Source organism: Ostrinia nubilalis, chromosome 1 (assembly GCF_963855985.1).
Source record: "Ostrinia nubilalis chromosome 1, ilOstNubi1.1, whole genome shotgun sequence".
Taxonomy (NCBI): domain Eukaryota; kingdom Metazoa; phylum Arthropoda; class Insecta; order Lepidoptera; family Crambidae; genus Ostrinia; species Ostrinia nubilalis.
Genome location: NC_087088.1, coordinates 6,558,121 through 6,583,513, shown reverse-complemented (window position 1 = coordinate 6,583,513; position 25,393 = coordinate 6,558,121). Strand labels below are relative to the sequence as shown.

The 25,393-nt window shown below is 36.9% G+C and overlaps 1 protein-coding gene across 1 annotated transcript in view; it reads right to left on the bottom strand.

Moving 5' to 3' along the window:
* Positions 1-112: 112 nt before the first annotated feature.
* Positions 113-25,393, bottom strand: part of LOC135087917 (protein artichoke-like) — an 80,334-nt gene continuing 55,053 nt past the window's right edge. Inside the window, exons 2-3 of the mRNA XM_063982775.1 lie at positions 23,731-23,814; positions 113-3,832 (exon numbers count right to left, since the gene is read on the bottom strand). Coding sequence (XP_063838845.1) covers positions 2,074-3,804 — 1,731 coding nt within the window. The 5' untranslated portion in view covers positions 3,805-3,832; positions 23,731-23,814 and the 3' untranslated portion in view covers positions 113-2,073. The remainder of the gene's footprint in view (positions 3,833-23,730; positions 23,815-25,393) is intronic.

Below are 25,393 nucleotides of genomic sequence, written 5' to 3'. Positions count from 1 at the left end.
AAAATGCAGTTAATTTTATAAAGAAAGAGGAATATTCGCAAACAAACATGGCGTGACTGTAACTCATGAGAGACCCTTAAACCTACGAGAACAAGAAATGAAAATGCTTACGTAATTTTTTTAATGGTTTAATTGTCGTTTGTTTTAATGCATTATATATTTAAATAAGTTTAATAACAAAAGTTTTAGTAAGTATGTATAAATAGCCTTACTCTATTAGTATGACTGTAGGTATCGACAGAATAGGTATGGTGTTCATTGGTTATATGTATTTCAATATTTAAATAAATTTATACATATAAAATTACCATCATAACTTTTATACTTGTCTAAATATCGCGATGATTCTGAGAGGCCGGCTTCGACTAGATATTAAATAATTTGTACGCTTTATACTAAATTGGTGTCATACCTTTCAGTTGTTTATAGATTTATATTTTAGGTTATAGGACAAACTGGGTCATTTGACTAACCAAATTACCAAAGTAATCAAAATTTCTAAATTTAGTGACGAGAGGCAAATTAGGTGGGTACTTTAGGATCAAAGGGAAGGATTTAATTTATTTACCATAATTATAATAGGTAGGATATAATTATTGCTTGTTATATTCAATTTCAAGCCGGACTCTTCAAAATCAAACCTCAATGCATACCATCTACGTATAAAAATATCAATTTCAGATATCTATCGAAACAAATGCCTTTAAATAAGTTTTCAGAAATGAACTTACAAAAATAGCCAATAAAACTGTATTTATATTTTGTACCCCTTCCCATCAGAGCAACTGGTTTATAATTATTGTTTCTATATAATATTTCATGCTATGTATGTAGGTAAATGTCTTAAGCACATGATACATAAGTCAAAAAGGTTTATTTCTCTAATATAGTACAACTAATAGGTAAGCTATAACAATGTTTCGAATAAAATTAACGACATTATAGTATTTGAAGTTAGTAATCTATATTGCTCATATTTGTACAAAGTTTTCATCAAGTATTGGTGTTTTAATTCAGAAAATATACAAATGTACTATACAAATACACAATGATTATTATTAATTTAGTACACGTTATCTCTTAAAGATTTTTCACAAGCAACTTACAATATTGAGTACCCATATTTGAAAGGAACTAATAAACAAAACAGTACATTGATCCTGTGATCACCTATGCTATGAAAAAAATGGAGTCTAGCTCCTGGACTATTTAGGACAAAATCAATCTATTAACTTGGCCATCGCATGAAAACACGTGTAAATTAAATTATTTAGTGCGATGGCCAAGTCAATAATTTATGTAAAACGTTAAAGATTTCCTGGCCTGGACTTGGTATTACATGGATCTCACAACTTTTTACCGTAGAACAACTGAGTTGCGAGACTTGGTTTTTTGACAAGTATTGTTTTTGATGGGATTATAACTTGCAGTCGACAGCACATCAGACTATACATTTTTGTTGCAAAATAGCACCTAATACAACCACTTAAGATGCCACAGTGTATAGGTTGATGTGCTGCCATCGAACATACATATTTTGAGCATCCATACAGATGACAACGTCATACAATGATTAACACTATTTTGTCCTGTTACGTCCACCTCAATAAATACACGGCCAAATACTGAAACGTTGCTTAAATCCAATATATTTTTAAAATTTTCTTCAAAAAGATCAACATGACCATTGACCAAAGAAAAAAATATTTGCATCTGTACTTTGCAGACACACATTTCCACTACAGTCTAAAAGACGTTATATTAATAACAGGTGATGTCGTAAAGTCGTTTAAGTACCTACCTACATATCGTTTCAGTATACGGCCGTTAACCTGACCAATTGATTTAAGTACAAAATCGAGAACAGCGTCTTTATTCATGTCTTTATTCGCAATTTCATCATATTTACACGTTTATTTACAAAGCTATCACATATTACAATTTCAATCGTATCACTATTTACATTATTGCATATTCAATGTTCCTTGTCGTGTTGACAATACACTTTTCAGTTTATACATGTAACGCGCCAAAGAATATATCTGCGACATTGTCCTTTGCGCAAAACTTTTGTTAGACGTACACTATGTGTGGTTTCTCCGGCGTTCTATGATGTGGGATAGTTTCGTACGCAAATTGTTGGTAGATGTGTTCTTCACTGTCCTCTTGGTAGTACGGGTTCTTATCTACACTATGCCACGGGGGGTTTAACGAATGGAAGTTATTTGTCACAGACGAACCGATCATCAGGTACCGGTCCACGTCTCTCTTGTTCTCTTGCTCCCTACTCCTCGTTGAATAACCTAAACCGTTACTCAACTTTGACACGTCACCGTTCAACATGACACTCGTCATCACTTGCTTCGACTTATCTCCTTTGCACTTCTTCAAAGGTCCCATAAAATATAAAACTCCACCAACCACACTTATAACGATACTCACAGTTAGCACCACAACCGCCACTATCACCCACCCATTTGAGCACCCAAATTCCGATTCGGGAACCTGGATAAATATCATCTCCTTCAAGTGTTCTGGAGCTGAACACCTCACGTCCTCATAGTCTATTTTTAGAATCGTACTTGCGTTTCCAGATTTTCTATGGCTTATTTCACTTTCTCTCGCAAGCTTCCAAAGCCACAATATCGAACAATTGCAGACGTACGGATTACCAGAGATCTCTAATTCTTGCAGTCTATCAATCGGGAAGTGAGACGCTTCTAGCGTTTCTAAAGCATTGTTCCTCATGTAAATGTGAGTCAGCTTAGGATTGCCATGAAACAGTCTCGGGGGAACTTCACTTACTTTAACATTTTCGTTCATCCATATCTTCTGTAGATTTATGTTGTCGACAAAAGCTTTCGAATCGATTTTATCTAGTTCGTAAAGTCTGCTCAGATGTAAATGCTTCAAATGGAACAGACTTTGAAACGAGAGAGCTGTTACGTTTTGAAAAAAGTTGCCACTGAGATATAAATGCGACAAGTTTGATAGTTTCGACAGTGCAGATGTGGGAATCGTCGTCATGTTATTATCACTCAGATCTAAGTGCCTCAGAGAAGGCAATCTGTGGAATCCTAGTTGGTCCACGTTATCAATAATATTGCTATTCAAATCTAAATTCTTCAATTCCTTCAAATATGGTATCCCATGTTTGGAAACTTGCTGTATTAAATTTTCTGATAAATCTAAATATTCTAAATGAACGACGAATAAAAGATTAGCCGACGGTATATCCAATATGGAATTATTCTTCAGCGATAAGATCTTCAATGCCGTCAGGGGTTCGAATGTGTTCGCTTCGAAGCTAACCAGCTTATTGTTAGATAAATCGAGCTTTTCCAGTACAGATAAAGCTTTGAAGGTCTGTGCGTGAATATTTGATATTTCGTTATCGGACAAGTCTAAGTCGACGAGTCCCTTCAGTCCAATAAACGTATCCTTATCTAGGCGCTTGAGGAAATTGTGGCTGACATTGAGATGCGTCATCTCCTGGTTGTTCTCAAAGTTTTTACTACCTAAGTCTTGAATTTTGTTGTAGGAGATGTCTAGGATGGTGAGCTGGGTGTAGAAGCCGAATGTGTAGAGGAGGTTGTCGATGGCGTTGTGCGTGAGGTTGATGTGGGTGGCCTCTGGGTTGAGTTGTATGGGGACGATCTCGAGGCTGGCGTTGGCGCAGGAGGCGGCGCGCAGAGTGTCGTCGCAGGCGCATCGCGCGGGGCAGAGCGTGCGCGCCGCGACGCCCCACGCGCAGGCCACCACCACCACCCACCAGCGCCACTTCGCTACGCTGCGTGAGCCCATAACATCTCATGTATACGCCACCGGTTACCTGAAACACAAAAACAATCTATTAGCAACACGATTAAATCGACCACTGAAGTAATAAAGGCACCGCAAATAACAACCTATTGTTCTTTTCCTATCTGCGCAAATAAATTGTATATAAAGAAAATTAAGTTCAAATGTACGAATACAATACAATCTCGCAAGGCGAAGCTGGAAACAAAATCTCGTTGCCACGGAATAGATGGAATCCAGTTTATTTTTCCAGTAATTTATTGTTATCATAAAATCCGGACGCTCCCTAAGGGTACATCGCCCTAGACCGCGGGAGAGGCAAGTAAAAATACACAACATTATCGCTCGACAAAATCTTAATATAATTTCTGGCGAAAACTGCAGATAACAAATGTGCCTCTCCGCAATTTGTATGAGGGGGAATGGAATTGTTTGATCCAAATTAGGCCGATAAGAGACGTGCTACGGCGGCGAAATGGTTGCTTGGCCACAAAAACTTTTTTATTATCTTACGAGGCCTATCGCATAAGGCAACAAGCTAACTTGAGGAAAACACTAATGGCGGTTGGCTTTGATCATTAATATTGCACGCGGCGCTCTTGTTTCAGGCACGCAGATGGAAAGCTGATTAATTCACCTCGATTCGGTATTCGGATATTTACCCCATCAAGACAAATGTGAGGGAACGGGGAAGCAGCGGCTAGCACCGGCACCGCTAATCCTCGTGCCTGAACGACTCCTCAACAATGCCTTCCCAAATGTTCGTCAATTTAACAAAGGAGCGTTTGGTACTTTAAATTAAATGTTCGGCTTTACAATTCGACAGAATGTATAATGAATAGCACCGTAACATCTGTTAACGAAGGCGAACGATCTCGAAAGTTTTCACGCGCGGGAATAACTAATTGCGAAGGTTGGAATTCAATTTATGGCCTCTAGTGCGCCTCCCGGGAGATCACGCCATGCTAAAGTATTAATAATGCAAAACAGTGTCACGGAAAGTTTTTGATTCGAAATGCAAATTAAATTAGGAAACAAAGTTGTGATTGTTGAGCTGGTTCTGCCGCTTTGTCATTTATTGTCGGCTGTATTATGCTAACCGGTTTACAAACAACCATTTGTGTAGCAAACGAAAATTTAGATATGAAATAAAATTATCTGATGTTACAAGATGTTAACTTGTAAGAGCTTGTGAATAAGTGAAGAGTTTGTGTGGAGATAACGCTGTCTAACAAATTGTTTGATGTTAATGAACAGCGAGACAACTCGTGGATTGTTAAGCGTTTAGCTCCCAAAAGGCAGCGAATGTAAGGATGCAAGAATACGACTCCCTCCGTAACTGGATACGAAACATGAATGGATTACGCAGCCTGCCTGAATTACAGAAACCATACGTATACACACTCGATACACATCAGACGTCCCGTATTAGACCGGATTAATTCTATTACATTCCAAACGTATTCTGGATCACGAAGCAAAAGATAGGCAAGTTAATCATACTGAGGGGTGCTTACAAAATAATGATGAAAATCTGATCTTTCGCGCGAACTGCCTTTAAAGATTACTTCACAGAATTAGTATTCATACGATTTCTTTCGAATCCGAAAGGTTCTCTTAGCTAGATGAACCTGACTCGTTAAGTCTAAATTAATTGAATACTTTGAAATGCTCTTACGCTGTAAGTAGGTTGAGTTCAATCACGAGTAATTTAAAGGTATCGAGGATTTCTAAGCCCAACTTTAAAAAAGTAATTTGCGTTTTCAAATACTCGTATCCTCTATTCAAATGAAATGCAAATAGAATTAAGATTCAAAAGTCACCCCTAAAAGTTACATACAAGCTTAAAATGTCAAAGGCAGAAACGTTTTACGTAGTAATCAGGCTGTGATGACTCAAACAACATCACCTGTCAAAATATTTACGCTAGGCAATGCTTAGATTACCGCGGTCGGAAACGCCTATGAAAAGATGAGAAAGAGTCGGGGCACGCCCTCCATTTCCGAGCCTAAACTGCTCTGGCCGGCACTCTTTTGTCTTTTAATTTCCTGTCCGCGAGAGTGCGCTCCCATCGTGAATTTTGCTTTCGTGAGCTTCGTTAACTTGTATCGGCCTTTGTTGTTGCCTATTGAACTTTTCCATTACCGACGTCATCGATTGAAACCGCTAAATTCGTTGGAAAATTCTTGTCGCTGAAATCGCTGCCCTCAAAAATGAACAGCGGCCAACGACGCTCGTCCCGTTTCGCTTTCATAAAACCCAGTATGTTTTCAGCTTTTCGTTTTGTTTTCGCCCCGGTGAAGCTCTTCAAATGGAAATTAAATATTTCTTTATTGAAAAGTTTGAGTGTTATACCGTTTGGATGCGGGATTTGTAATTGTAACAGACTTTTGTTTTGTTTGTGAGTGACTGGCTAATGTTATTTTGAATAACAGGAAACTTTTTGCCGTCTCTGCTTTGTTCTTTTTTCGGGGTATTAGTTCGGAATGAACTTTAATTTGTTACTCGTGCATATTTAATGTTGAAATGGCGCCCCTAATTATGCCATAGCACCTAAACACCACGAGGTGGAGGGTCGTAATTTATTATTACAGTTTCCGCGACCAAATTCAATATCAAAGGGCCTGGAACCTTTCGTATTATTAACGGGCAACGTCATCGGCCCCATTTAAATTATTATCAAAACTATCCAGTTAGTTCGGCCTAATTGTGGACAACCGGGTTCGGGCGCACTAAAGTTATCACGGTGTTAATACAACTTGAGACGTTACTAACACAAAGGAGGGTTTACGAGGGGAGCCAAGACAATAAAACCAGTGTAAAAGTCGGCTAACCGCTTCTCGCGCTCTCCCCAAGAAAACATAGTGGCCCTCTCGCTTTTATGAGTTGCTTAAGTTGTGCGCTGCTGTTTTTAAAATAGTCGAATCTTAAGCCGAAAAGTTTTATGTTGAAAGTATTGAAATAGATAATTTTATCGGCGCATATGTCTCTTGACTGTAAAAGGCCCGAAGTTTGGTAAACATAAAGGTATATTCATATTTGAGGGGCGTGCGCGGAATTTCAGGCGACGTGTTTCATTTGTAAGTTTTCCAGAGAGACCTCCGATCGTGCTAGCCTATGCTTTGCTATATTGAAGTAAGTACTTTGCTATGTAAAGTGCATAGCCTAAATATGTATTTGCATCAGCAGAGTCTCATACAAATGTCATAATAAATGTACACCAAACAATAATACACATTCCGCCCACACCACGTGGAAAAACGGAGAACTCACGGAGTCAAAATTGGTTTTCTCCTAAGTACTATAGAATAGAATATGCTCTAATAAGAGCTATCTAAAAGAACATATTTTTGTACATAGCCTCTCCCACGCACGACCTCATAATGTGAATATACCTTTAACAGTGATGGTGAGGGCCAGTAAGGAGCATAATGAGAAAACTTACTCGGCAACTGAGGAGCCCGATAGTGCCCGGAGCAAAAAGCAAGAGCGACTGCCGTTGATTCGATTTCCAGTTCGCAACTACACGTTGTATTACAAGAACGTAGCTAGTTTTTCTTCCACTTCACTGCAATGGAGTTAGCATGCGGGTTTGGCCAAATTGGTAAAAGTAGTTATCGAGTTTTCTTTCGATTTTGGTATAATTAGCTGGACCAGCGTAATGTGGCAGACATTCTAGATCTAGAGTAAAGAAGTCCAGGTCTAAATACTTATAGAAAAGAAATGTCTTTCTATTTTTTAATCACGTTTGTACACCGAATAAAAGGCTCATAAATAAACTTCTATTGTGCAATTTCAAATAGGCCTTTATTGCGATAGTTAGCATTTATAACAACTCTACCTAGAATGTATAAATTTTCCTGCATCCTATTAAATTTTCAATCGTGGTTTCAAAAGATTTTTGATTCCCCGAAGAATTTAAAAATCTTCCTTTAGTTATCTAGTTATCACAATACTTGTGTTATTGAAATCATATAATAATATATTACATTATTAAATTAACCTCTATCATCAAACAAAAACAACATCAACATCATGTCCAAAAAATGTACATTTTTGTTATCAACCAACTACATCACATTCAAAACAACAAACATTAAATTAATATAAAAGCCTATGACATCACCGAACATCCCTCGACAGCATTTTATTGCTAATAAGCACGTACTAATTATGGTCAAAATGGCTGTAATTTATAGTAGTTTTTAGGAAGCAAATGATTTCGCGAACGCTTTTATTGCGCCAGACGGCGGAATTGCGGGTGGGTTTTAATTACCTGAACATTAATTCGGACAAACGATGATTAGTTACGTATCCGCACCCTAATCGACGACAGGTGAGGAAGAAAAGACAGTCTTGAGTCCACAATACCAGCGAATCGAGACACAATAGAAATCAATTGTTACCGCGGTCTCATGCGACCACTTAGGGTTCCACGAGATAAATTCTAACGAGTAACATAAAGAAATAGAGCCTCACACACAATAAGATTCCGCTTATCAAGCTATTTATTTGCATAGCATTTGTAATATAAAAAAAAATATCTGAAGGTTATTGAGTTAATTATCTAATTTATGACTTAACAAAGAATATAAAACTTTAACAAACTATCCTTTTCCCGCATCGTTCTAGAGAAGTCGCATCCTGACGATATGACCGCCTGAACGTGCCGTTGAAATTCTTGAAAACAGTCTTATTCCTGAGAAAATGCATAATGTTGCTCTATTGGAGATTATTTTGCTGTTCTCGTTATACTGCGGCACCAAACAAATTTTAATATCCAGGGAGCCCACCTGCCAATAGTTTCGCGCCGTTCGCTATTGATTTTGCAATCAAACGCCTATTAGAGATCGCCAGCCACTTCAAAGCGTTTATATAACTTGATTTATTAATTTCAGGGCAGCTGAATTGAGGTGCTATATGGCTACGTATTGGTCCTTTATGCATGCATCACTGGCATTCGTGTGTTATCAACGAAAATAAATAATAACCTCGACAGAGTATAAAAAGAAAATATTAAAAGGTAACAAAGAAAGTGCATCAAACAACACCTTACTTTAAACCACAAAAACGTAGGTTAACTATGTCAAACTTTGTGTCCTCCTATTACTTTAATGATTAACGTTAACCCAAGAACAGAGCGAAATGCCAGTCGTTACGCTCACAATAAGAACGTCGCCACAAAATAACTCAGCGAAGATACATACCAGCGGAGAAAAAGGAACTTAGCGAACAAAACGTCTACACAATCCCATTTTCTCTTTCACCGGGTCTTAGTGAATCAGGGTCTGTATGGGCGCCTTTATAAACGCAATAATGAGGAGTGCCAAGGCGGCATTCAAGCGTGCCCTACCTAAGGAGAGGCGCCGATGAATCGCCCATGAGCTGAGAACAAAACTTGCCACTTGGCTCCTAATGGCAAGCGGCCGCCGCCTGCGCTGCGTCAAAGCGCTTAAAGCGCTACCCGACTTGCTTTGACTCCGCCGTGGTTTGGCGAGCCGGGCGATTGAAAGCCCTCCCGATTACACACCACTAACATTACTACTCAACTGTCTTTCGAGCGGTGCGCTTAAGCAAATCTGTCGGTAACATAATAAGATTTCCTTGTCATACCCTTTACCCTTTACCCTTTTACATAGCCGCGTCACGACCAAGTTTGCTTTACAAAGTATGCCATTATTCCCAAGTGCTTTCAGGAATAGAAGTTAGTTCGCCACTGCATCCATAGTAGTCTAGACCGCACGTCTGCGCTCGCAGACATTCCGAAACTTTGGCTACCACAAATAAAAGCAGGTTTGTTATTAAAAGTGAAATTGAGTGTGTTGTAAAATTAAAAGTAGTCATTTGCATTATTGTGAGAGAGATGAGGTTGCGGGGGAGTTTAGGGAGGTAGCATTGGAGCTGCAAATGAGGTGCTTATGCCGGTGATATCGCGCGGATCGCTGTCTAAGCCCGCAAAATGGTCTTAGCCCAAATGAAGACGCGCGCTCGTCTAAGGAATACTGCAAAATTAGTCAATCCTATCGCGGCAATCTCTAGTGGAGTCGGTGAGGCTGAATAATGAAATAGCTCGTTCAGTCGGCGAATAGGCGATATCGACAGGGCGGGCCATTGGAACGCGATCGCGGGCCAGGCGAAAATCCCACGGATTCCGTGTGAGGTATCTGGCGGCTCTTTTAGGGTTATTAAACGGAGTGGGTTTTAGGGAAATGAGTCGGGAAATAAATCTGCTTACCCCCAGGATGAAAAAATCAGTGTTTTCGTTAAATAAAGTGCGCTCCGCGGGATAAGTTGGATGGGCTCATATATCGTCCTCATTGGATCCCAGTGAGGGCGCTAAACCACTATTTGGACTGATAAGAATCTTCGCCCCTGTTCGAATTGCCAATAAGGATAATGGAAAAAGTGGCTGTAACCGTTGTACCTACTATCGTTCTATATCTAGGGTACACTATTTAGTTATCTTTCAAAACGGCTTTATTAAGAAGGATATCTTGAACATGCAAACTTACGATATTGTAATCACATTAGGTGAATAAATTATGTAGAACTGTCAGTGAATTTCTTCACTGTATCGTCTTTTCAAACAATAATAAATTCCTATTCAAAATTGAGCAACAGATCAGCAGGAAAAATATTCTTTTTAAAATATTATTGTGAATAGATATCGAAATATTGCAGCAAACTTGAATTTCTCGGGCGAACTGACGTATTCATCCCTCCCCCGGTGTTTTATTAAAGGTGAATACAAAACGCCCGATATTCACAAAGACCGCGTCCGCGACTAAACCCACCTACGGTTCCCGAAGCGTGGCAGAATCCACCGTCTCACTTCTTATTCTGCGCTGCAGCGTAAGGATGTGCGGATATCGATATATCGATGTTAATAACAATTTTTGAAACTGTATTTTTTTAAGTACGTTGTGGTAGAGTAAATCCCAATTAATAAGGAGCAAAGCAACAGCAACTTAGTAGCTTTACAGAATCTTGATGCCGCTCAATATACCTAAGTTGATACCTATGATTAGGGGCTTAAACCTGGGTTGCAATGATTCATGATTGCAATACCAAATCTGATTGCAGTCTTGTTTGTAATATTTCTGCTATAAATGCTATAACTATCATAATGAATGCTTTACGAAAAATGCGTTTTTGCTCACAGTTAACTTTTTTACATCATGTAAACAAATATCGAATAATTTATTTATCGATATTTGCACTGACATCACCACAAGGGATTCCCGTAACGTATTCCGTTCAGGATGGGGTCCACGGCACGGCGCGCGGGGGTAATGCGTTTTATAAATGAATGAACGAATGAATGGGAGGATTTCATTCCCTACCAACCATTGCTTTGGCGAAGTGCACGTTCATTTCGCTTTGGGCCTGACTGCTTGCCGATAAAAACTAACTTTTTAATTACACAGCCTTTTTATTCGGCTCTGAGCGTCTGGTGCTTTGCATGATTATGTTTTTTCTTCAGAATCCGTTTTAAAGAAACAGATAAATTATGATGTAGCTTGGTGACTAGGCTTGGATTTATTTCGCAGGTTTGTGCGAAATTTTAAATATAATCACTATCCATTTATTTCGATATTTGTATTTTTTTAACTTAGTACAGACTGACATAATAATATAATGGCTTTTACCCCTACCCCATAGCAGGTGGTGGTTCTAGGCTCATAAACACTGGCACAAGGGAACTTTAACTATCAATACGATAAAAAAGTATGTAGGTATACAAAATTGTCGCGACAAAAACTGAAGACTGTGGCAACTTACGAGTATTTAGTTGTAATAGTACTTGGCGGTTTTGCAACAAAAAAAATCGATAGTTTTTCGTAGCGATTTGAGTCTCTTCTCAACATAGGCAGTTCGATTTATTCAATTTATTTATAAATAAAGATTTGCGTTGACTCTACAAGAGTTCAAAAATACGCCTAACCCTGCCATAAGATTACGAGGCACCGTCTGGCGTACACGTCGATTTATTAATCAGGCGCCAACAAACGGTCCTCAAAGGCAGATTAATTCGATTGGATCCGACGCTTTGATTGCAATCGCAGCACCACCGTTTTCTGTATCTACGAGTACATCTAATCATACCCCAAAACAAAAATGTACTCGGAACTCATTAAAGGAGGATCCAACTTTTGGAATAATACCTGTCTGGTATGTAAAAGGATCCGAAATGAAAGGGCAGCCAACATTTTTACAAAGGCTCTAAAGTCTGAATACAGAGCAAGAGAAAGGCTTATTGTAGATTGCATTAGTTAATTAGAACTTAGTGCATACAATTATGTGAAATAAGCACTCTAGGAACTTTTCCGCACAGATTTAAGTAATTAACATAAATTAACTACATAGTCCAAACAGAATATTATCAAATTGAGTCTTTAATAAACCTGATTCATTTTATAAATGTAAATACGCAATTGCATTCCATTTCTATGAATCCTGGCAGTTGTCAACGAACAATAATATAGTTTTTAATAAATTATATTATAGAACCCATAATAAATATGACCACATAGAGCCTTAATACTCATCCGTCTTTATGCCATTTCAAAATGCCTCTATAGTGGTAAGACCACCTGTCTCACACCCAGAAGTCCCGGGTTTGATTCCCAGTAATGGTAGGACCTGATCATCACTTTCCATCAGGTGGGATGCAGGAGACAAAAACCGCGCATCATGTGGTCTAGTCTAGGCCCATTCAATAAATTATTACAGTAATAAAACTCATCCACGGACATAAATCTAGTATGTGCTTTTTGCGCGAGCTTCAAGCTACGAATTCCACAACTAAGTGCGTCCTGTTGTTCGCCGTAAAAACGACTCCGGCGCATTTACCGTAACGGACTCGCGCTTGACATCTGCTTCCTCTCTAACAGGTATTTGATGGCCAAATAGTTAGATGCTTCTGATAATACGACAGATAAGCCGCTTTGGTATGTGCTGGGGCCTGACGTGGTAATTAGGCACATAAGCTTTGATATAAAAGCACTTATGTGATAAACCTATTGTTATGGTAATTATCAATACGCAATTTTAAACTAGGTACAACATTTTATAATGTAAGTACTGCAACAGGTTATACTTGTAACTACCTACTTAAGATGGCACAGAGTTTAGTTTGATATGGGGTTTTTTTACCTACTTAATTAACAATACCATTTTTATGATAATAATAGAGACGGTAGTGGTTCGTAATTATATTCAGTTAGCAGTTTGACACAAACTTTCGTATAACCTTAACCGGTACCTAGTCAGTTACGGTTATACATTTTAACTTGACATAATTCATGCCACTCGCCTATTCTGGGCAAGTTCGCGCACTTTAATTAAAACACGTCATGACACTGAAGTCCTTAGGAGTCCACTTTTCAGTTCAGAATCTTGATTTAGTTTTGAACAAATAATTGCGTTATGCAAAGCAGTTAGAAACTAAGCAATTACCTAGTACCTATTATTAGTGCAGTTTTGAATCCACTCAGAAGTTTCATTTTTAGTGTAGGTATTTGAAGAAACTTTTTTGTGTATTAAATGTAAGCATAACGCTAAGCTAACTAAACAAAAGACCAAGTTCGACTGTCCTTTAATAATTGCTGAGTAATGCAGTTGAGTCAAGTAATTATAAATCTTTATTACATACTCTAAAACAATAAATGTTTTGCATCTATAACAGTTCCCATACTCGTTACTTCACTGTTGAAAACCATAGCCGACTACCACCCGTCTAACGACATTACGTGACTGTCCCTACTAAACTCCAAACGCGATCGGAATTAACACGGTTGAAATCGAATCTTCGTTCCCATGATGCGGCAACTCCGAAATACATGGTCTCCCACGACCCACCTACTTCAGTGGCTGCCCGTTATACGACGATCTTCGGACGTTCTACCATCAGTATCGAGTTTCAGTATTCGAGTATTATATCCGTGGGCCGTGGCCCGTAAAACCGCAGGTCTGTATAAAGCAACCATCAAAAGCTTTCAAGCATTTTATTTGTCTCGATACCGTTTAGTCAAAAGGTAAGTTATTTTCGTATCTAACTTCTTTGTCCTAACCATATTTGGCAGAGAAAATGTCTCAACTTTAGATGTATTCGCGAATTGTAATGTGAAAATTTTCCAAAAATAAGCAAAACTAATGCATAACTAAATGGTATTGGATACGAAATCCGTTAGGCCGTTTTTATGACCGTTGTTTTGGTATAGCATTTTCATGTTCCAATCCAAATAAAAACATGTTGCTAATCTAAAATGGTTTTCACGCTTATAAAAACATCAATTCCGAATCGGAATCTCGGATTAATGAAAAGAAGCTCTATGCTGAATTAAATAAGATTGGTATTTTATTGGACGTTTCTAACGTAGATATTTTATAACCGCATTTTGTGTTGGATGGTTCTAACGTAGAAATAATATAAAACACCGCATTGTGGTTCAAAGCCACGAGGTTCCGTTCAGTATCAAATATAGATTGGACGAAAAGATTCTCACCGTTTCGGTCCGGTGCCTCCAAATGTAACTTCCATAGGTAATTATTTCTCTCGTGAACCAATACAACAATTACACCATTCGTCACGACCGGAGAATGATCTGGCCTATCTATTAGAAGCAGTAAAAACAGTTTGGGTTGTAATTGTTGGAGTTATTAGGCGATTTAGGCACCGGCACAAAACAACAACAAACTGTTTTGGATTTTGACAACAGTGGAATATTTTTTTCTAATTCCCATACCTATTTACTTACCCTATACTAAATCCTAGATTATTTATTTTCTATTAGGGCAAATACAAGTAGGTTTCTATATCTTTGAACGGTTATACAATAAGGAAAACAACATCATTGCATGACTACGTACGTAAAAATTTTCAGTCACGTCTGACGAAAATATACGTTTAGGCCAATTTTTAGCCCAGCAAGCTTCTTGTTTTGTCCCAACATTACCATACCATCGCGTCCTCAAAACTCATCGCAAGTCGCTCGCATCCTTGTCATACTTGTATTTAAAAAAGTCCGTCATCTCCCGCACTGTGGTTAAATCATTTTACGACACGAAATCACCGTGCAAGCGCCGTAAACGCTCCGTGGCCCGTTTCATTATCATACAAATTTTAGTTGGGCTCTATTACTTAGCAATTTCCCTGATTAAGGGTATCCTGTCCCTGGCTTCGTTCGTAGCTAGTACAGAAAAGCCAGTTCTTGTTCAGTTACGTTTGACATAAAACTCATTTGAATTTACAGGCTCACTGAACATTAATTACTACACTGAAAGTGGACTGACAAGTCGAATTTACAATTTATTAATTTTTAAGTACGTAATACGTATGAACAACTACTAGTAGACACATCTACTACATCTCTTTGTGACATTGCGCATTGGTTCTAAATACACTTGGAACTTTCTTACTACTGGCGATTAAAGTATAATGTGTCTTAATAGGTATCTGTTAAAAAGTTTAATTTGTAGAGCAAACAGAAAACCTTCATTCATACATGAATTTTAAAGATAATTATTTCTATGGCAACTTTTCTTCTTTCTTCTTTTTTTCTTTCTCCTCAGTTCAAAATTACTTATTAACGAACTCCTACTTGCATTTTTTTGTATTTAGTTGATTTGGCTGTTTAATTTAGGCTGTGTCCCAGCTTGTGTCGATGTTCGGCGGCGACAGGCCGGCAAATAGGCCGATCGTACGCAATGAATATTTATGCCCCTGCTGAACTTAATAATTTGGATATGGTATGTGGTTCCTGTAATTAAACGGTGTACGTAGTTCGAAGACCGATAACATTCGGATGATTGACTTATTAGCGGCGGCCATGTTTGGAACTGTTATTCAATTTGCTGTTAGAAATTGGATAACAAAATTTACTAACTTGGTGACAAAACGACATCGATTGTGAATGCAACAAAGACGCAATCTCTGTGCTCTATTTGTAAGCTGTATGTCTATGAAACTGCCAAAGAGACACAAAGCTTATTATTATCTATTCAATTATGTACCACATAAAATGTACATAGATAATAAGCTTAACAGCCAACTACCTAATTGGTTCACTAATACAGCCATTGAAATGCAAATTCACAATTTCAGATCTATTATGCATTATAATGGAACAATCTCTGCATTACGTAATGGAACTTGAACGATAAAATTTTATCGGTCTACTAAGAACCGTTCTCGGTAATTGGTGCAGGTCGCAGGGCAGTTCTGATAGCATGATAGGTGAGGTTACTAGGCTAGCTCGTTGTTCCGCAGATTTCTCGATAGGCGAATGCGGGTATTGGGGCTCTAATCCACTGGAGCGAGCGGAGATTTCACTATTGGTTCTTTTAGTTACTATTGGTTCATATGGTTAACTAAGGTTGACGCTTACATGTAGTAGGTACGTAAACATACTCGTACAAAATGGCGTGTATAATAAAGAATTAACCTCAATTAGAATGTTACGAGTAATGTCTATTGTTTGTATATCTATTGTAAAGCAAGCAAGCAAGCGTGATTCCTGGAATAGATAAATTAATTGAAAATTTCTTTTTTATAACTCTAGACATGCATTTGTGTTAGTAAAATACAACTAAACTAAATCAATCTCCATCGTCTCACATCGGTCGATAACACACTTCTCACTCCTTTACCAATGACCAACAATACACGGCCACTCCGCTCGCTCTAGTGGACAGAGAGCCTTAACCTGTTCCAAGCCAGACATTATGTTCTTGCATCGACATGGTTTTGTCAGGGCCATCCAAAGGTGGTTATCCGAGAGCGGGCCAGCTGGGATTACTGAATGGTATTCCGAAATATCCCCTAGCGCTTGTGGTGTCAGCCTTTGTTCCGAATTTAGCTTTTCGCCAACAGCTATTTTGAACATGCTTTGTTAGCAGTTAATCTGGATTCTATGTCGTTTAATTTTACTAGAAATATTGGATTAGGGTCACTGAAAATGCTAGTGTCAGGGGTCTCCTTAGTAGATTCCAGGACAGTTGAGAAACCATGACCACTGAGGGCAACTGAGTCACTGGACTCCACCCTACCCATGACAAAGAACAGTGCAAACGGACACAGGAGTGGATTATTGTAGTTCCCTACAGATTGCCGCTGGGACCACGGATATAAGAGAAAAAAAAAAAAAAAAAAAAAAAAAAAACTGAAAATGCTAGTTGTAATATTTTTTTCAGTAGTGTATTTAAAATATCTAGTGGCTTTTCTAATTTCTGTTGTGCTTGTGTAATGTATATGGCTGTCATATGCCCATTTAATAAATGAATGCTTAAACATTTACTGTTTTCTTTTCAAGATTATTCTACTAAAAATTTGTCAGCTTAAATTCAAACGCGGTTTCACTAGTTTGACGGTAAAAACAAAGCTCCAGACTTTCCTATTAAGGAGTTTGGTAAACTTCAACGAACACGAAGACATAATGAGCTTTAATTTCTGTTTCGGACGTCTCGAAGTTTTGAGTGCGTCGGAAATTCCGAATAGTGAACCCGTCGGACCTCAGGGCTAATGGTAACCGTAAAAAAGTCAGAGAAAAGCGTCTGAATATTTCGGTGAAAACCTGGTTTAGGGATGACCCGCCAAAACAAATGGCGAGCGAAAAATTTGGTCTAACATAAACAAAGGCTTGCTCGTTCTCATTTCGTTGGGTGGATAAGTGCGGACGTAATCTGTGCGGGGTTCGTGTAAATGCAAATTGTCCCATAAAGCCATCCTCCCCTCCCTAATGAAGAGGCACATCTCAGCGTGGACGTTCGTCATCTCAAGCGGTTGGTGGCTTGTCCTCGCTGACTCAGATTAGATTCGCCCCCAAATTGCAGGGCTTTCGAGCGGGTGGGAATTTAGCTCACACAAACGGTCTTAGTGATAATAATCTAATCTAATATTCGACGGAATCAGAAAACATTTTGAATTAAATACTTTACAACATTTTGACAGAAAACAATTATAAAAGAAAAAAAGAAAGAAAGATAGAAGAAAGACAAATGATTAAGTATTTGGCACAAGAGTTAAATTCATGATCATCATCATTTTAGCCATAGGACGTCCGCTGCTGAACATGGCCTCCCCCAATGATTTCCATAATGACCAGTTGGTTGGTTACTAGACTTACGTTAGAACAGTACAAATTATAATTTTATTATAAAGTGACATTAACAAATGAGATAAACGTACCAAAATTGTATAACTTTAGGGCATAATTGGAGGCAGTTAAATCATTATTAGAACTCTGCCCCTGTGGACTCTACTTCATTAAATATTAAATGTGTAGTGTAGAGTTCAATGTAGTTAAATATTTTTATGGATAAAACTACACGTAATTAAAGTACTTTCTTACAACGATAACAATTAGATTTAGCTCGTAACTATCATTGCCAATTACGTTAACGATTACGTTTGTTATAATTACACCAATAATAGTTTCGGTACACATAGATCTTGATTGCTTCCAATATGGCGGCTATAGCAGTTTGTTATGTTTTCACAAAATTAAAGTGATTGTTATTGTTTTATACTGTTGTTTATAGGAATAAACAATGGGTTCCCGTTATCAAAATTTCATGTTAAATGGTTATAATTATAATATAACTATAATAGCCCGAAGTTTAGCTTGCTAAGTTTAGAGAGCAAATGGATTAAATTAAGTTAATTTTACTTAGTCTTGGTTATTTCTTTTTAATGTTTTAAACAGTTAACTCGTTCAAGTTCAAGAATAAGCACCTAACCTACATTTTAACCATTGTTCGATACAGTTTTGTACCTCAATTTAACCCTTACACACTTCACGTCTAATTAAAGCTGGAAACTCACGCACTGCTTAGTGTTAACTTGTTTCAATTGGGGAAAGGTCTTGGATATGTCATTAGTGAATTGCGACGCTACCAATCAGAAGCCTCCTACGCTAAAACAAAATTACTTATCCTAACCTGACTATATCTAATTGACCTATGTGACCGAGTAAAACTTAATATTTAGGTTTAAATGCCATTCTGTTTTTTTATAATTAGGTGAATTATTGTACCTACTGCATAATTTCTTGTGACAATTTATGTATAGAGCTTTGGGTTCAATACTTTTGTCGTAACCAATTTATTTACCTGATTTGGTCCATAGTTGGTACCTACTATCAAAGTAAATAATGCGTTCATTCCTAATACGCTAACTTTTCAAAATACATAACCTAAAATGGCAGTGAAACGTACCTCAATTGCAAATACCGAACATACAGGTCTTATCGACCGAGTGCAGATAAAACGTCTCTGCAAAACTCCGGGCACTAGAGGGTTAACCATTTGTAGGTGAAACAATACGCGTGGGGACTCCGCTGAATTACAAATACGTAGACTTGACGTGAATTCGAATGGGGCGGTACGTAAGGCGTGTAGTTTCTTTGTTACATTTACGTTACAATTTGTGGATTTTTGCCAATTTATCGAATGCGATGCGATCGGGTACGAAATGCCCGCAGTGGATTAGGGGTTAAAATATTTTTACTATAGAAACGGATAACTTATTTTCTAAAACCATATTGTGTATTATTATCAACTTTATTCTCCTCAATATTACCTTCAAGTAATAAGCTAAATATTTGCTAGGAGTGGGATCAAAACAATAATTCAGGCGTCTACAAAGATTGAACTAGCACCCTTGAATCGAAATTCAGAGTAAACCTAAAAGTTTCATACGAAAATAATAAAACAATTTCTGTATTTATTTCATTCGCTCAAGCAAACCTCTGTAAGAAAAATGTGTTTTTCGGTATCCTTCCCTTTGGCCAAATTACTTTTCGCCAAATTTCACTTCGCAAACAACTTATCGCCAAAGTTTCATTTCCCAAATGAACCTTTAGCAACTGTACTTTTCGCAACTAATTCATTTGGTCAAATTATCATTTGGCCAAATTTTACTTGGCAAATGTTTATATAGCAAATGTTTTATGTTGCCAAATATTATATCCCAAATAATTTGTTTGGTCAAATTGACACTTCACATACTTACCCACCGTTACTGTTCACATACTTATGGTTGCAAAAAGTAGGTATTACAGAAAATAGTAGGTTAGGTTAGGTTAGAACAGTGACCCATAATGCGCGAAGGCGAGCGAAGCGTGCCGCGGCAGCGGCCGCCGAGCGCTAGAATCACCTCTATTGTTAATGAATCATTTGGAAATTTCGATAAAAAGAATGAAATAAGGAAATGAATGTAGAACAAATTTTATATTAACTACCCACTAAAACAAAATAATAACCACAAGCTAATTTGTATTCCATTCTATGCACAAATCAAATTGTTTTGTAAATAGTTTATCGTGAAATATTTTTGCCTAATGAAACATTTGGCAAACCATACTTTGCCAAACAATAATTTGCTAAACAATAATATGCCAAAAACGACATTTGCGAATTAAAAGTTTGCAATAAGTTGCTTTGCCAAATGAGAATTTGCCAAATGAAAATTTGCGAAACGTTGTTTGCGATGTGATAATTTGGGAAACGAATTTTGACCAAACATTAGTAATCCGTGTTTTTCTTTATACGTATCGTGTTTTTTTGTAGTATTGTGTTAGTTAATGAGCAAGAAATTGAAAATAAATCAGGACCAAAGCGTTCCAAAAGTGTTTTTAATGATAGAGACTATTATTAGGAGGCGAAATAAAACACTAAATTAAGTAAAAAGATTGCGTTCTAGTAATTTATGATTTAACAGTAAAATAATATTGGGTTTACGTAGCTTACTTGCGAGAAGTTAACAGGGACATTAGCAATTAGATTACCAAAAATGATTAAAAAAACTTTTTCCTATTTAAAAGAAAAGGGAATTGTATTGACATAACCACGAAATTGGTTGTTAAGAATATCACTAACAACCCATACCATTCAAATATTTACAAAGTAACATAATTAATTAAAACTTTGATAGCAATGTTTGTTCATCCCAAATAAACTACGCACACATTCATATTACAATTAATAAATCTACCCCTTGTTATTTACCCTTTCTTTTCTAAAGTTATGCAATTCAATATTTTGTAATTAAAAATGAAATAATTACCAGAACTATACGAGTTAAATGAACTGATTTAACTACTTATCTATTTTGGATATTAAAAACTGTTCGACTTTATTGCTTATGTTTGTAATTTATTTCTTTTTACTGTATCAAACTATAATCATGTCTTTAAAAGAATTTTTAAAATCGGTTCACAATTAACGGAGTAGTTGGTGAACATACATAGAAAAAAATAGCTACATACAGTCGAACATAGAACCTCCTCGTTTTTGAAGTCGTTTAAAAATTAGACGTAATATTATGAAGGTAGAGCTAGTGAATTACTACAGAACCCTCGAATGATTTACACCTATTTCTTACGAATAATAGGGGTCGATTAGTATGTGTCCCATGTATCAACGTAACAAGATTTAAGCCGTGAAATGAATTCTTAAGACGTAAACTTTACCTTTACATCACACTCTGAAATATCGAGTAAAACAGAAATCAATATTTGTGAGTCATATTTGACACATGAGACGAGACAGTTTTTGATGTTATAAAACAATTTTCATGAGTATCATCGGTCATTGAAGTATTACATAGAATTTCAGAAAGTTAGATAGGATTATTACTATTAATAACTTTCATCTTTCGTTAACCTCATGACAGACAGAACTCGCTTAATCACAGACTTATGTCTGCCCTAAGAGGATGTCATTGAAAAATGATCTGCTAATTTATGTTTCTGTGTTCTGTCATCGCTGTGTAAGAATATCCGCGAATAAGCTTGTTTCGATTAATATTATTATTTTTAGCAATAGAAGTTTTAAGTTCTAAAAAACAAATGACTAAAGCATTTAAGGTCTACAAAAATAAAAAAATAATCTTTCTGGCCGCTAAAAAACAAAAGACGTCGCGTTCTAAAAATGAAGATAACATTTAGATTCTTAAAAACAAATGACTGAGTTGTAGCAAAAATAAATGTGCCCATTTATTAGCTGCTAGATAGCTTGTTTATTTGACACTGGCATGCCACTGCTAAGCGTTCGCCTTTCATTGAAAACTTCCTACATCAATCTCTGAAGCTTAATGTAAATGTTTGGACAGAGTGACCTATTTCTCACAACTCAAGAGCCTACTTAATAGTAAGTACTTTAGATAGGCGCCTCTTGGCTGAGAGAATAAGAGCTTCTCTTGAAGGAAAGTTTGTAAAATAGTGACCGATCACTCAGGCATGTTGAATAGGATTAAATCTTAGAGAGGTACTTTACGCAATATTACGTTCCCGCTACTGCTCAAGTAATGGAATTTTAGTAAAGGTTTTTTAATATTTTCTTATGACTGTTAAGTGTTCACAAAAATAAAAATATGTCTGAAATCACTAAGCTTTTGTACCTTTATATTTAAGTAGATGCTTAGTCAATTTGGCGTTTACAATAACTGAATATTACATAATTTTCCTCTTTTGCGATGCCGGAAATTGTGAAAATACAAATTCAAAAGCATTATTATATCGTCTTTCGTTTCCTTACAAAACTGTCTGAGAAATAAAGGCGATTAATTGCCATTGTTACTAAATATTACATGAAAATGAAACGTGTAAATGTACTAGCGGCCGCCCCCGACTTCGTACGCGTGGATCCCCTTTTACCCCCTTAGGGGTAGAGTTTCGTAAAATCCATTCTTAGTGAGCACCTACTTTCTAAAAGGTGCTTACCCCCATGTAAAAATTGAGTGTCTTACTTGTAGTTTCTGAGATTTTGTGATGAGTGAGGGAGTCAGTGACCTTTCGCTTTTATATTATATAAATATTTTACAACTAGTGCACACGAAAATCGCATTTAAATTTATCCATTCCCATGGGCCATATTTAGATAACGCTTGTTTAATTACGCCGAATGTAACATGATTCCATATTAATGAATGAACAATCCATCACATTGTTTGTATGTAATTTAATTTTAATGTAGCGTGCAGTTGTTAGACTTTTGTTATGATAAATCTAATTGCACTCTGTAATTACTGGATACTTTCTATTTGTAATAACTGTGTTGATTATTACAGATAGTTTGGATTAACGAAGTACAAAGTTCAGTAATTTAATTAATTGACAAATAAAAAGTTTTTGTGAGAAACTTTTGTGAGACCAAGGCATAGGCTAGGTAAAAAAAAATCTGTAAAAGACCAATATTTTCAAATGATTGCTATACGTTTTTCAATGGGCATATTAATAAGCCATAAATTGGTAGACATTGGTTGTTTACAAGTGTGTGAGTGCAAGGTGTAATTGTATAAAAAATAAAAATAAAATTATGCAATTTTCAAACCTAACTCAATAACAATAACACCATTATTATAACATTACATGCGTTTTTCCCATCCCTCAATATTTTCAGCACTTCAGCAGAATACGTCGCCACACAGCCAAAACAGTTTTTCAATCTCAGTACAAATAGCGGTACATTTATAAAACTTCCAGCTTTGAGGGCGCACAGTACAAATGGCCGTGCACAGGTGTTGTTTTATTGAAAAAAAGATACAAATTACCCCTTTCGTAGCTATTTGATGGCATTTTATGCCTTACTCGGATGAGTTAAGAAAGCCGTTGTGAAATTTGGTTTTAATGCTTCTCCCCTTTGGTTGTAGGTTGTAGCATCTTTAGGTTTTAATCTTGTTTGTATCAATAGACATTTTCATCTTTGTCTTTTTTAAAGACACTTACAGCTCTCCTTTACAACTTAACGCCTTGTACTCGTTTGCTCTTTTAGAAATGATAAAAGAATTTTCTCTTTCTTATCTCTTAATCACAGTCCTACAATCCAAGTAAAAAGATTGCAATCAATTTTAATTGCAGCAGAACCAGCTCAAACTCATAGCATTGAATATTCAAATGGTTTTAAATAGGATGGAATGTTAGAACTTACCTAAGTCTAGGCAGATAACTTGATGTTATAACTGTTTTCTTGGAGTCATGAGCTTGATGGGGCGTGTAATTTTCGGGGAAAATCCTGTAACAAACAAAAACTTTATTTACAAATGGGTTCATTGATCTAGTATTCCTAGGTATTTTGTATATAAATAACATTTATATTAGTTTTGTAAATTACACATCATTATTTAAGTAGGTACCTACATCTAAACAGAATAAATAACAAAATATTTATTTTTTTGTCTGATAGGTAATACATCTGAAGATGTATGGTTAAAATAAACCACTTATAACCGAGATTAAAGGCACAAAACATTTACGTCAGTATTATTTATTATTATTATATTTAATACGTTTATAACAGGAGTTATTATAACCATTGGACGGCCTTTACAACCGTTACGGGATCAATAAAACAAAATCTCCCCCGACGTTCCGCAGACCTTCATAAACAAGCAATATCTTTTATAGATCATCATAATTCGATTTCTTTCTCATTTCTCCAAAAGTATGATAGAAAAACACGAACAAATTAGGCCCAAAGAAAATATTGCCATTAAATTAGCTTTCCGTAGTTTTGTAGCTTCAGGTCAGGCTATGATTGCGTCGTTATACAAGTATTACGTGAGCGTTTTGAAACAATAGTTGAAAATTAGAGGAAGAAGGAAGATAAAAATTGATCGTAAGCATTTGAGGAAGTCAAACGTTGCCCGCATCGTCGATAAAACTTCGGAACGTTCCGAATTTGAAAACAAAGCGGGTAGAAAAGTCGGCGCACAGATGGCGCAGGTGTCCCCGGCTCTCGCACGCGGTGTAATCAACCGGGAACGCGCGCTTCGGCGACCGGTGCCGGACCGGGTACACCTGACCAGGAGCGGGAATTCGAACGTCGCTTTTGAACGCCAAAAGGAAATTTAGATTTCATTCCGGGATATCCTACGAAGAACAATTTCGAACTGCCCCGCAAAATATGATTGTGGAAAAATCGAACGTTACTCGTAGACGCTGTTATGGGTTGGCTATTGTTTCTTTTGTTGCTTTATAAAAGATTTATTTTTATTTTCGTGGATAAATAAATGAGATAATCTTTATCTTACAAAATGTAAGGGGTGTTTTTTGGAAAGCACATAACAATGTGAAGATTTATAACCCAGCTGGCTATATCACTAACTGGTCATTTATTTCGTTCCCGCAATGTCCATGACAAACGGATTCCGGCTCTTTTAAATCGTCGCCGCTTTATCGCTGATAACAGCCGACAGAAAGAGTGAATAGACGCTTACAATCAATTTAACAATCCGAGGTTACATCACAGGCTGGAATTAATGTGGATAGACAAAGAGTGCGCTTATCAGAAAGAAGAGAAAGCGCGCGCCGACCGCTACGTCGAAACATAGGCCGATCACGGCACGGAACAGACAGCACGATTTGTACAAAGGGTAACGAGTATTTGGAAGGGGTTATGATCTAATTTTATGCGTAGGCAACGGAGAGCGAATGCAGGCATAATTGGAATGTGGTCTAAATGACACGTACACTGATACATTATTTATTAAAGATTATTTCGGTCAAGCCAATTTAGATGCAATCTGGTTATACAGATTTGATTGTCTTGTAAATAAGGTTCTGTTATTGAAATAAAATCTTCACACTGAAAC